The sequence below is a fragment of the Colobus angolensis genome, unplaced genomic scaffold (genome assembly GCF_000951035.1).
Source record: "Colobus angolensis palliatus isolate OR3802 unplaced genomic scaffold, Cang.pa_1.0 Scaffold47, whole genome shotgun sequence".
Taxonomy (NCBI): domain Eukaryota; kingdom Metazoa; phylum Chordata; class Mammalia; order Primates; family Cercopithecidae; genus Colobus; species Colobus angolensis.
The window spans coordinates 2,449,358-2,463,617 of record NW_012118154.1 but is presented as its reverse complement, the minus strand read 5'-3'; the positions used below and the strand labels follow the sequence as shown (position 1 = coordinate 2,463,617).

Sequence of the window (14,260 nt, the reverse complement as noted above, 5' to 3'; positions counted from 1 at the left end):
GGCCAGGCTGGTCTCAAATTCCTGACCTCAAGTGATCTGCCTGCCTTGGCCTCCCAAAGTGCTGGGATTACAGGTGTGAGCCACTGCGCCCGGCCACTTCCTTCTTTTCTTCTCCCTTTCTTTCAGGATATCAGGCTCTCCCCTGTCTTTCCCCATCTTCTGCCTCTGCACACACCCTACAGAACCTCGTATATCTCTGCAGCCTCCCTCCCATCTGCCCTCTTCCAGAGCATCTGCATTCCTAAGCCACAGGATCCGCCCCACAGGCTGCTGGGATCCTCTTTAGTTCTGATTTGCCGACTCCTGACCTCCTTTCCATTCTTCCCTGGACCAACGCCTTTGTGTGTTTCCTTGGCTCAAGGCAGTGAGAGGTGAAGCCATCCTTTCTCTCTATCCCAGGGGTCTGGTCCAGCACAGCCCAGCTTGGCCAGTGCTCTGTGTCTGGGGCCAGGTCATGGGCTTCTGAGCATCCCTTGATGGGCTCCTTCCCTGCCCTCTGCTCTCCAGCCCAGGCTGAACCCTGACCCTGACCCTGGGTGTGGTCTCTGTCTTCCACTTGAGCAGGGCCTGGCACCCTATGGCCTCAACATTTCCAACTCTATAGTTGTGGTGAGGCCAACACCATTAAACCCAGCCCGACTCAGTCATCCTGCACCAAAGCCTTCAAAGCTCCCTGGGTTTCCCCCATGAGTCCCTCAGATGACTCCTTGGCTGCCATGGATGTCTAGTCCCATGGTTCCTGCATGCGTGGAGGTCTTCACAGGTGACCTTCTCTGTGCCTCCCCACAGAGACCAGCTGGGCAGTGGGTGTGGCAGTCTCATTGCCGCCTGGGCAGCCTTCTGTCCCTGAGAGCTCCTGCATGTGTACTCTCTCCTCTGCCCATAACCCCCATCATGATCCCCCACCCCAGCCCACCTCAACTGATACAAAAATGACCAGCGGAATGAGAAACCCAACGGTGTCTACACTGGAAGAAACTGCATTGCTAGGTACCAGCACTGACTGGGCCTGGGAACATTGTATCTCCCTCCTCAGTGCACTAATGGGGAAACTGAGGCCACAGCACAGACGGACCCCCCCCCCAGATCACACATCAAGGTGGGAGTGCAGGGGCTGGAACCAGGACTTTAGTGTCCAGGTCAGCCCTTTCCCTTCGACGTGTTACAGATACTCGGACCATCCTACTTCCCTTGTGGCCATCAGCCCAACCCATTGGCCCAGCACTGGGGTTCACTTGGAGAGGTCCTTGGAGCTCAAGGTCTGGGAGCAGAGGGGAGTTCTGGGTTCTGGGGGTCTCTGGTTGTGTATGGAAGGCGTGGGAGGGATTAGGGAACAGTCAGGCAGGAATATTGAGCTCTCTGGATCCATAGCAAGTCCTCGGCAGGGTGCCAGCTCCTCTGGCTAAGGCGGCCGGTCTGGGGCTCAGGAGTGATTAGGTGCTGCAGGGTAGGCTATGGAGTCCAGGCTCCCAGATGCAAAAGAAGTGTCACCGCCCCCTGCTGCCAAGACAGGATATCTGGGGGACCATGGCCCAGCGGTGCCGAGGTTGGAAGATGCAGAGTAACGGAAAACCCAGAGTGGCCAGAAGGGGATGTGGCCTCCAACCCATTCCAAGCCAGAGCTGGGAGGCTCCTCAAGGTTTCTGAATCCAACACCTCTGACTCACTTTACAAGCTGGGAAACAGAGGCTGGGGAACCTTGTTCAGGGCCACACAAGGAGGCAGAGCGGGAGCTAGAATTCAGCCTCATTCATTTACTCTTTCAACAGTATTCATGGCGCATCTGTCCATCAAGTGCCAGGTGCTCTTTTGGGTGTGGGGGATACAGGAGCAACCGAGTCCCGCCCCAGCCAGTGGAGCTTATAGCCCAGTGGTGGTAGTAGGTGACAAATAGAAAGACAATACACAAGCAAATACATTCTATTAAGAATTACCATAGGCCGGGCATAAGGGCTCATGCCTGTAATCCCAGCACTTTGGGAGGCCAAGGCAGGTGGATCACGAGTTCAGGAGTTCGAGACCAGCCTGGCCAACATGGTGAAGGACCCCCTCTACTAAAGATACAAAAAAGTAGCTGGGCGTGGTGGCACACACCTGTAATCCCAGTTACTCAGGAGACTGAGGCAGGATAATCGCTTGAACCCAGGAGGCAGAGGTTGCAGTGAGCCGAGATCATGACATTGCACTCCAGCCTGGGTGACAGGGCAAGACTCCGTCTGGAAAAAAAAAAGAATTACCATAAATAAAATAACACAAAGGAATAAATGCTGCACCATATCAGATATATACATGGCAAGTAAGCACGTGAAAAGATGTTCCATGTCATTCATCATTAGGGAATGATGTCATTATTGTAAATCAAATCTGCAATGAGATACCACTACCTACTTATTAGAATGACTGATTAAAATAACTTACAAGGGGCTGCCTCATGCCTGTAATCCCAGAACTTTGGGAGGCTGAGGCGGGAGGATCACCTGAGGTCAGGAGTTCGAGACCAGCCTGATCAACATGGAGAAACCCTGTCTCTACTGAAAATACAAAATGAACTGGGCATGGTGGAGCATGTCTGTAATCCCAGCTACTCGGGAGGCTGAGGCAGGAGAATCACTTGAACCTGGGAGGCGGAGGTTGTGATAAGCTGAGATCGTGCCATTGTACTCCAGCCTGGGCAACAAGAGCGAAACTCCATCTCAAAATAATAATAATAATAACTTACCAAGATGCAGAGGCACTGGGACTTTCAAACTCGGCTGGCGGGAATGTACGATGATACAATCATTTGGGAAAATCTATTGCAGCTGCTTAAGAAGCGAATCATACTTCACTACCATATGACCCAACCCTTCTGCTCCTTGGCATTTCCCCAAGAAAAAGAAAGCATTTTTCCACCTGAGGACTTGCTCATGAATGTTCCCAGCAGCTTGATGGATTATAGCCCCACACTGAAAATGCCCAAATGGGCATCCATGAGCGAACAAATTGTGGTACAGTTGAGAAGGAATGGACCACGGATATATGCAACAATATGGATAAATCTCAGAATAATCATGCCAAGTGAAAGAAGTCAGACTGAAGCAGAGTACATCCTGTATGATTCCATTTATACACCAGTCTAGGACGTGAAAACCAATCTGTGGTGCCAGGAGCAGATCAGTGGTCGCCTGGGGATGGGGAGTTGGGGGAGGAGGGATAAACAGGGGCAGGAGAGAACTTCTAGAGGGGATGGGTCCTTGTTCACTAGCTTGGTTGGGGTGACGGTTTGACAGGCATGTATATATGTCAAAACTTACCCAGCCATGTGCTTTAAAGGTGTGTAGTTGATGGAATGTCAATTATGCCTCAGTAATGCTGTTTAAAAAATGGAGACTGTCCCCACCATATAACATAAAAGGACGCGATAGAGTGGGTGGCTGTCGGAGGCTCCCTGGGGTGTGGCCCTGAGATGAGAGCTGAGTAATGAGAAATGCACCACCTGCGAATCTTGGGGTAAGAGTGTTCTGGACAGTGGGAACAGCCAACGCAAAGTGATGGGAGGAATGAGCGTGGCATCTTTTCTTTTTTTTTTTTTTTGAGATGGAGTTTCATTCTTGTCGCCCAGGTTGGACTGCAGTGGCACAGTCTCGGCTCACTGCAACTTCCACCTCTCAGGTTCAAGTGATTCTCCTGCCTCAACCTCCCAAGTAGCTGGGATTACAGGCATGTACCACCAGGCCCGGCTAATTTTTTTAAAAAATATTTTTAGTAGAGATGGGGTTTCACCGTGCTGGCCAGGCTGGTCTTGAACTCCTGACCTCAGGTGATCTGCCCGCCTCAGCCTCCCAGCGTGCTGGGATGACAGGCATGAGCCACTGCGCTCAAGCTTGGTATCTTTGAGCAACAGCAGGAAGGCTGGTGTGGCCGGAGTGAGCCAGGGAGGCACTGGCTCAGTGTTCACTGTGGGTTCACAGCCCCAGCAAGGAGAGAGAGGGTAGACCCGTATTGTGGAAGGCAGTGGGTGTCCTCTGGACATGCTTTCCTGGCGAGGCTCAGGGTTGGCCCTGGGTACCTCTGTCCCATTCCCAGAGAAGACCAGAGATGCAGAACTCAAAATCTATAGTGCAGGATGGATCCTCAAAATGGAACCACGCCTGGACCTTGAGTGAGCTCCTCATTGTGAGGGATGAAGATTGCTGGGTGACAGGTAGTCCGGCCAGAAGCCATGGGGTAAGAAAAGCTTCGTGGACCAAGGAGGGTGGGTTGACCTGTTAGAGCAGCTCAGGTTTCCCAGGGTCCCTGGCTATGAAACGCTAAGTTCTAGAGAGAAAATGAAACTGTCTTCTGAGGTCTTCATCCCTGAAGGGACGCAAGGTTGGGGCTGGAGCAGTCACTGTGGCATTGGGTGAGTTTATTTGGGATTTGGCTGGATATACCAAGCCTAGCTCACTTTATGTTCTGTTTTTATACCAAAATGTATGTCTTCATTTAGAAAATATCAGCTGCATCGTTCACTTTAACCTTCTGCTTAGATGGAAAGAACACTCCAGTTAGAGCCAGCAAACATCTAGGTACAAACAGAGGTGTTTCCATGAAATTAACTGCCAGGAGATAGTGTTACTGGAAGTCCTTTTAATTGGCAGGATGTGGATTCTTAGCCCAGCCCTTCCTCTGAGGTTCTGCATGGCCGCGGGCCAGTGGCACAGCTCTGCACCTGTGAAGTGAGGATGCTGGGCTTTACTTTGAAGGATCTGTCAATGAGGCTCCCCATGGCCTTGCAAGGCTCTGTTCGCTATGGTGTCCAGGTCCATTCCCTCACTTGAATGGGAAATACTTCTTTTCTTTTGGTTTCCCCACCCTCTCCAGTATCTAAATAGCCCTCCCTCCATGACTATGCATAAGCAGGCCAGGCCCTGACAGTTGCAGAGACAAAAGTGCCATCAGGGCCAGGAATGGCGTGGGTATGGTGGTGGTGGTGGTGGTGGTGGAGCTAGGATTTACTGTCAGGGCACATCTGGCACTGGGTAGCTGGATCAAGAGCAAAGCACAAGACTGTCTCCCTCGGCAGGGCTAAGGGAACTCTCTGAGCTAGAAGCTGGAGGAGTCCTCCTTTCTGCATTTACCCCCTTGTCTGTTGTGTCCTTGGTTTCTTGCTGGGCACTGAGGTGCCCAGCCTGGCTGGTCCTCCCCTCCCCTACTCTCCAAAGTGGGAGGCTGGGGCCTGAGGAGCTGGGCTCTGTGTTGCAGAATCTGCTTGTGCCTCCAACTCCTGGTTTCCCATAGCAACTGGGAGAGGAAGGTAGTACAGGGTTAAATCATCCCATTTTAAAATCATCCCATTTTACAGACAAACTCTCCAAGTCAGGGTCAGGTCTCACAGAGAATGGGGGGCACATGCCAAGCCTTTGATCTGAGCTTTCCCTGTGATCAGTTAGCCTCCTGGGGGTTTCCAACCCCAAGGGTGAGGTGGGGGGAGTAGAAGAAAATGCTATGTGTCCTCTGGGCATAGAGGACCAGGCTTCCATGATGGTTGTGTCACTGACTGGCTGCCGTCTGATCTCAGGCAAGTCTTGGGTCTCTGAGTCTCAGGTTCCTCGTCTATAGAATGGCAGGGGTAGAAGTGTTTGTCTCCTGGAGGGAGTGGAAGGATGTCACTGTAGGAAGCTGCATGACTATTCCTGGGCCAAGGAGCCATCACAGAAGCAAACCACAGGCGTGCTGTGGGCCCCCACTCTCCCCTACCTTTTCCCCCATTAGGGGAGGGGAAGTGGAAGACAAAACGCCATGGAACCAGGCCCAACACGTCTGGGGATGAGCTGTGCGGGGACTGCCCCTCACAAGGAAGAGGGAGTTATGGTATTGACTATGGGGGGCCATGGCGGCATGGGATGGGCAGTGCAAGGTGAATATGAGCAATCTTGTGGCCCAGAGCCCCAAGCAATGCATATCTAGGTTCTTGGAAAAATCCATGTTGTGGGCCTGATGACAGGTGCTACTGGATGGGCCATCTGCAGAATGTGACCAAGCCCTCGGCTCCATGAGCTGGAGGTGAAGCCTTCCTGGCATGAGAAAAGGAGAATTTTTTGTTTATTTGTTTGTTTGTTTGAGACGGAGTCTCACTCTGTCACCAGGCTGGAATGCAGTGGCGCGATCTCAGCTCACTGCAACCTCTACCACCCGGGTTCAAGTGATTCTTCCACCTCAGCTTCCCGAGTTGCTGGGATTATAGGCGCCCACCACTATGCCCAGCTAATTTTTTGTATTTTTAGTAGAGATGGGGTTTTACCATGTTGGTCAGGCTGGTCTCGAACTCCTGACCTCGTGATTCGCCTGCCTCGGCCTCACAAGTGCTGGGATTACAGATGTGAGTCACTGCACCCGGCGAAGACAAGGAGATTCTTTACTCTGGAGTCCTGTCAACAGTAGAAATAGAAGCTCCGGGGTAAGAAGAAAGGCTTTCCTTATAGCATTGGAGGTTTGTGCTTACAGGAGTATAACCAGGTTTTGGCCAGGGTCAGAGTCAGTCTGTGGTCAAGGCCAGGGCTATGGTAACAGTGGATGAGGCTCAGCTTGGAGCTTAGTCAGAGCTGGGTCAGGTCTCAGCAGGGTGAAGTACATGTTAAAACCATGTCCGCAGCAGAGATCACCAGGACAAGAATTAGCATGCAAGAGACAGTCACCAGAAGGTGAAAAGCAAAATCAACCAGGGCATTTATACAAATGAGCACGGCGTGGCTCCACAGGTCCTGTTGGAGGCTTGTCCTACAATGTGGGAAGCAGAGCAAAGACTTCAAGCTCGGCCCTGCAGCTCCCCTCTTTGCCTGAATGGCTCCAAAATGAGATATTGCTGCTGCTGCTTCCGTGTGTGTGTGTGTGTTCTTATTGCTTCTCAGGGGACAAGCCCATTGTTGCCAGAGTGAAGACGTAAAGGTTGAGTGTGGGAGAGAAAGCATGTTGGGGAGTTGGGAGGGTACACAGAGCAGCAGAGAGACAGGGATGGGCGGAGGGGCAGGGAGTGTGAGAATGCCAGAGAAGGTACGAGAAAGCAGAGAGTGAGAGGGAGCAGGAGGGAGAGAGGGCCACACACACATGCACACACTCATGCATGTACACAGTCACACATGCATGTACACATTCACACATGCATGTACACACATGCACATACATGCACATATGCACACACTCACACATGCACATGCACACGTGCACACACACATAGCAAGAGAGAACAGGGAGGGGAGGGAGAAGACCCTTAGGGAGCAGGAGGCTGGAGAGATCCTGAGGACAGGAACCTGGGGAGACAAAAGAGAAATCCATAGAGAATGAGAGAGATCAAGAAAGAAACATACCCAGTCCAATAAAGTGAGACCCAGAGAAAGGAAAGAGAGAAAGGTGCTGGGGTGAGAAGAGAGCAAGGCTATGCATTCGTGTTCCACCCAGAGGGAGATACAGATGTGGCAGGCAGCACGGGAGAGCTTGGGAGAGGCCAAGAGAACTACAAGGACGAAGAGAGACACAGACCCATAGAAAGGGGTCCAGAGAGCTCAGGTCTGAGTGAGTCAGGGCCAGATGTAAAGCATGAGAGAAGCACGCTGAGACTCTGGGAGAGAAAGACATATTTAATTGGAAACAGACAAAAGCCCAAGAGCCAAAGATGGAGCAGGGGTATACTGGTGATTAGGAAAAAAGGGGAAAGAGGCCCGGGCCGTGCAGGAGTAGGCATGCTCAGACCTCCAGAGCCCTGGGAGACCCCACAGGGTTCCACTAGCCTTGCATGCACCACTGGGACAGGATTTATGGCACTGTAGAAGAAATGGGAGCTAGGATATGCTGAGCGCCTGCTGCATACCTGCCTCTCCCAGCTCATGTCAGAGGTATTTCTATCATGTTTTTCACAAAACTGGATTCCAGCAGGGGGGAGGTCATGTCTTACCCTGCACACAGTAGGTGCTCAGGAATCTATCCACCATAGATTGAATGCTAGAATGAACAAACGGATAGCTCCATGCTTGAGTAACTGAACCAGGAGACAAAGAACTCAAGGTGGTAATCAGGCTGATCCTGGTTACCTGACTCTAGAGCTGGGCTAGCATGTCACAGGGGCCGACAACAGCAGGAGTGGAACCAAGAGTGAGCATAGGGCATAACACCCATGATCCTGCTGCTGGCAGTGGTGATGGTGATGATGATACCATCATGCAATAGCATCTCAGCCTGTGCTTTTACGGTGTGGGGGGCACGCTTATAAACACCTTACCTGCATCATCTCACTTAATCCTCACCACAATCCGATGACATAGGGACTACGATGATATCATTTTTTAGATGAGGAAACTGTGGTTGTATTGCTAGCAGATGGTGGGTCCAGGATTGAAAGCAATCAGTCTAACACCAGAATTGAGCTCTTAACCTCTTCATAATTCTGCTTCCCGAAGAATAATATGACCTTATATTTGTTTACAGCACCTCAAATTGTGTTGTATTTTCAAATTTGTTGTATTATTTGTCCTCACAGCAGCTTGCTAGACAGAGCTATAATAGAGCCAGAGTCGTTATTGTTGTTTAAAAGATAGGAAAATAGACACAGTGGTGGAGGGTGTGGAAAAGCACAAAGCTCACATGCAGCAGGATCTGCACTGGAACCTGGTCAGGGCTCTGCCCAGTACGGAATAAACCAGCTCCCAGATGGAACACGCCAGGCTCAGGAAATTGTCCGAATGTGTGGGGTGCCTGGCTGGAGTGTGGGCAGCCAATACAGGATGTCCAGGGCAGGCTATCAGGATGGCAGGATTTCAGGACTCTTGAAACAGTATGCCTGGTTTTGAATCCTGACTCTAGCCAGTGACCTTGGGCAAGAATTCCTCAGCTACTCTGTGCCTCAATTTACTTGTCTATAACATGGGGATAACAATAATTGTACCTTTTTGGTATTGTTATGAGAATCGAGTTAATATTTGTAAAGCACTTATAATAATCTCAGTGTGTGGTAACGGTTAGATAATTGTTGTTAAGTCAATCAAATAGATACATAAAATAAGACAGGAGGAGATGTCCTAACAAGAACTGGGGGTCTGGTCAACTGAGCTCTAGAGTGAATCAGAACTCTGGACAGCTCCCAAAGCTTCAGATCCATCATATTGATTCCTTCTGTTGGTAAAGTTCTTTGGCAGTGAAATGGATCTCAACCCTTTATTCTTAATTATCATAAGGTTGGAGATTGTCCTCAACACCCTTTGATGTCTGTTCTGTGAGGGAGGGCACAAAGCTCTTCACCAGAAAGGCACATCTGTTTTTGGGCAAAGTGTGGGGAGGACAGCACACATGCCTGAGGGATTGTCTTTGAAGAAATGTCCCTTTGTAGGACGAGGGACGGTACCAGATGTGTGTATCCGATGTGTGGGACCCAGGGCCTTGTTTTCAGTGTGGTTATGGAATCTTGCCCCACTGGTTTCTCCCAGAGGAATCACTATGCTCAGACAAGGAAAGAACAGGGATAGAGACAGGGTTGAGGGGAGGAGTGCGAGAGAATGGAGGCTTTAAGAGGGTCATAAAGTTCAGATGGGGGCTAAAGGTTCCATACAGCCAAAAGCTTCCTTAGAACCAGAAGGTTTCTTCTCCTGCAGTTACTCCAGAGCTGCATCTGCAGCTCACAAATCCTCATCCACTCAACTCCTGGTGGTGAGTTACTTCTCATGTGTGACATCACCATGATGGCTGTTGTCTGTGAGCACCTGCTCTGCACCAAGACCTTTACATCCATCATCTCATTTAATCCTCACAACACCTCTGTGGCCAGATCCATTTTACTGACAGGAAAATCGAGGGTCAGAGAAGTCAGTAATTTAAGGAAAAACTGCTTGCAAATGACAAGGTTTTGCTCTTTCTTCCCAAACACACTGACTTTCAAGAGATACTGCCCTCAGTGCTAGGAATGGTACTTTCTATGGGGTTTCAGGCTTTTTGTTACTTTCTTTTGCTGTAGCATGTGGAGGTCCAGTAGGGTACAACAGTACCTTCTTGCAATAACAAATCTCTGAAAGTCTTGTAACTGTCTAGCTGAAGTACCTAGTTGAGGTACACCTCAACTCAAGGAAGAAATAGGATAAAAGAAAATGTCCCACAGACATAAGCTCCTGATAAGGCTACCTATCCCTAGCTGCACCTGCTCATGCTCACCACTGCTTCTTCCCACAGAGGAGATGGCTGAAGGGAAGAATGCCATCCTCATTGGGATGAGCCAGTGGAACTCCAATGACCTTGTGGAGCAGATCGAGACCATGGGGAAACTGGACGAGCATCAAGGTGAGATTTTGCTTCTCTCATGACCAGGATGTGCACATAGGTGTGTTGCAGGGTGGGCTGTAGGGCTGGCAACTGGGGCTGGGACTTGGGTCTTCTGTGAAGAGTCCATCTGCCTTGGTTCCTCCTTCCTCCTTCATAGCATCCCTGAGATTCTGCCACCTACAGGAACTCTCATGGGGACTTCCTTGGGGTTTTCTGTGGCAGAACAGCTCCAGGGTACTTCAAAAGATCTTTCTTTGTCCATAGAATGACCACCCCAGTGGCACGGGTGGTAAATGGCAGGTGCCTGGGTCCAAGCTCCTTGGACTGCCAGGTCTTTGGTATTGGAATCTGCTGAATAAGGAGGGTGACAGTTGGAGAAGCCTTTGAGCAGGACAGGAGCTGAGGTCTAAGGGGAAAGAGAAGGACAGCAGTGAGAATGAGGATTTCCTTTGGCTGAGCTGTTGAAGAAGGAGTATATGGCTGGGGATTAATCCAGGAGGCTTTCTTTGGAGAAGAGTTTTGACCAGGAGTTTGATCAGCCTACAAAGCAGGCTGATTCTTTTTGGCGTCCATCTATCCATCTGCTTGGCTATTGTTCATCACTAACAGGCTCGTTGAGCACCTACTGTGTATAAGTGCTTGGCAGGAGCAACCAAAGGTGATTCATCTGAGACCTCTGTCTTGTGATGTGTGACACTGTATAAGTCAAGATATATGCATCAGGCTTAAGCTGAGGGCTGTTAGCTCAGAAGGGAGAGGCATGACTTTCAGGAGGCAGGAGAGGGGATCCAGGAAGGGCTCCTGACAGTGAAGCAATGGGGCAAGGCTTTAAAATGCAAATGGACAGCGTGGCTGAAGAGGTCATAAAATCTGAGCCAATGTATGGGAAACTGAACCTCAGAGATCTTCAGCTGAGGGCTGTATTTGATTAATGTTACAATGGAGTGAGAAGCAGAGCCAGGGCTAGAACCACATCCGGGATGCAGGGTGCTAACCTCTGTACCTGTTACCCTCAGGTTGGTTTCTTCCATCCCTCCTTCCCCACCCCACATACCACTCCTCCTACTTTATTTCTTCCTCATCTTCTCTTCTTCTTCCTCTCTTGCTCCTGTCATTCGCAGTTGTGCTGTGGCCTAGAGTTGCCAAGTGGGCAAGGCCATGCTCTTAGGAGGTGTTCAGTGAGATGGTCCTGGCCCAGCTCACAAGAACAGCTGCCTTGGTGGCAGCTGTCTTGGTGGTGACCATCTTGCCCTGTCCCTGTTCCTGTTCTCATCCCCATCCCTGCCCCCTTGGTTCAGAGCTCTCCTCATGCCAAAGCACCCATCCTGAGAAATGGGCAGGCTTGGTGTGGTCATCCCATCTAACCAACAAAGAACCCAGGCTCAGAGGAGCCACGTCTTGTCCGAGGTCCCCCAAACTGGTGGCAACTTTAGGCACAGATTCCTGGTCTTCTGATTCCCAGTCCAGGGCTTCACCTACCTGACTGGACTAAGGCTTGGCACAGTTCTGGGCCCTAACAAAGTCAGGCTCAAGGAACCATGAGTCTGAAAGGAAAGGTGCCCTGTACCACTGTCCCATCCATGAGAAGGGGCGGGGGGCTCTGGGTCTGGCCCCCAAGGGCAATCCAGAGACAACGTACCAGTCTTCATAGCCATGTGTCTGCCAATGGGTCCTCTGCTGCTCTTCCCTTCATCCCGAGAACCCAGAGGGGGCCTAGAAGGGGTCATGGATTCTAGGTCCTGCCCCACAACAGTGTTTGTAGCCTTGAAAAGACAAATCTGGATTGGTACCACCCATTTGGCCATCCCCTTTCCCATCCTCCACCCCCACTAGTCTGCTAAAGAGTATATGACTCAGACCCAGTGTGAACTAAGGGCTTTCGGGTGAGCAAGAGGCAGAGTGAGTTGGGAGCGCACGGGAGGGCAGGGGATGAGGAAGCATAGTGGGAAGTCCAGGAGAGAGGCAGAAGCTGCAGTGTTGGAGTTAGAGAAGCCTGGGTTTGAACTTCAGCCATGCCACTCCATGACTTTGTGGTCAGGAAAAGTCACATCACCTCTCTGGGCTTCTGTTTCTTCATCTGCAGAGTGGAGGACTAGTAAAAAAGCTGCGATGATTAAATGAGATGATATTTGCAAAGTGCTTTCGATAGCAGGTCATTCTTATAATGATGGAAGGGGGAGAAGCATGGCCAGTCTTGCACAAGTGGCAGCCCTCACAAATGCTTCCTGGTGCTCAGGCACGATTGAATAAAGGGCAGTGCTTGCCTGAGTCTGAGGGTTGGTGTTGTTTCCTCCCAGTACAGAATGGGGAACGGGAAGAAGAGAGGAAAGAGGGTAAGAGGAAGAGGAAGCCAGCTGGATTTCCAGCTCCTTCCGAGTCCTGTTCTCATGTGGATTCATAACGTGAATTCCCACAACATGACAGAACACACACATTCATTTCAATAGTCGTTTATGAAGCCATCACAGGGGCTCGACCCTGTGCCCAGTGTAGGGGGAACAGAGACAAGCAGGATGGTCTTGTCACTCCTTAGAAACTTACAGCAGAGTGGAAGCGACAGATCAGAGCCAGGGGTTACTATGCAGTAAGACAGGCTGGGTCCAGGCTCTGAGAGGCTCTGGGAAGTGTCTTGGGGAAAGGAAGATCCATGAACGCTTCCTGGAAAGGAATGCAATCGAAATTGGTGGCACAGACAGAGCGGATCCTCCTGTCTTCTTCAAGTTTCCTGCCCTTAGACACAGGGCTCATTCCAGGCACCCCCCGCCCTCATGCTGGACACTCTGGTCAGTCACACTGCTTCCATGGTGCTCCAGCCACCTCGATGGCAACTCCCTGCTGTATCTCCAGCCAGGACCTTTCTTCTGGGCCCCACCCTCACATTTTTGGTAACCTCCTGCTGACCTCTACCCGGATGTCCTAAAAACTCCTTATGCTCCACAGATTCCAAAGGGAGCTGACCTTCTTCCTTTTAAGCCTGAATTCTGTTTTGTATTTCACCTTTTCTCTCCCTCGACATTTAAGTCATATATTTCATCAGCACTTTCAGACTGCTCTCATCCCTCCAATTCTCAAGGGTGCTAATTCTTCTGTGTGTGTGTGTGTGTGTGTGTGTGTACGCTTGTTTCTCATTTGTGATTGTGAACTCATCTTGGTCACACGTACCTCTCTCTTCTTTTTAGGGGGAGTCTTGTGTGCCCTAGGTTGGAAAAATGTCCTCATAAAGACCAGCCTTGTTTTCTTTCCTGCTGGGCCTGAGTGTTTCACTAATCTTGAATATTTTATAGACTAAATTTATAGTTTAGAGTTTCCATTCTACATGGGTGGTGTAAATTTAGACCCTACACCCAGAAGTGGCGCAGGCTTAGGGTTTTAATTACTCATGTGTGAATTTTCTCTCTCACTGTCTGTGAATGGTTTCTTTGCCGCTTCCGCAAAGAAGGTTCTTTTTTTTAAGTTCCTATAAGGATGGAATGGCCCTTCAAGGGTCCCTGCTATAAAGTGGGTGCCACATCAGCTCCTTGCCATCCACAGGCTAAGGTCAGGTTGGTGGAGTTCACAGTGTGGTTTTTAGGCTCTGATCCCAGAGCCTCTTTCTTTATTCGTCTGACTCATGGGATTCACGGATCTCCTCTATCTCAGCTTCTGCTTTCGTCTCTGGATTCCTTTTTTTGTTTCTGGCACTGTGTATCATACATTTTTTATTTTAGGCTTCGTTATATATTTATCTTTTTTGGCAATATATGGCCCAGTATATATGTATATATGTATATGTGTATATATATATATTTTTTTAATGGAAAGGGATCCTTTAGCATGAGCTGAACACCCAGAAGCATGTTGTTATTACTATTATTTTACAATTGTTCAAATATTATTATTTATTATACTATTATTATTTTTGCAATTGTTTGTCTTATTTTTGTGCAACATTTCTTATTGTGGGAAAATATGCATAACATAAAATTTACCATTTTAACAATTTTTTTTTTTTTTTTTTTTT

General features: G+C 49.6%; 1 protein-coding gene across 1 annotated transcript in view; it reads left to right on the top strand.

Annotated features, from left to right (window-relative positions):
* The window catches only part of PITPNM3 (PITPNM family member 3), a 97,195-nt gene that overhangs the window by 14,403 nt on the left and 68,532 nt on the right, over positions 1–14,260 (top strand). Inside the window, exon 5 of the mRNA XM_011958627.1 lies at positions 10,171–10,278. Coding sequence (XP_011814017.1) covers positions 10,171–10,278 — 108 coding nt within the window. The remainder of the gene's footprint in view (positions 1–10,170; positions 10,279–14,260) is intronic.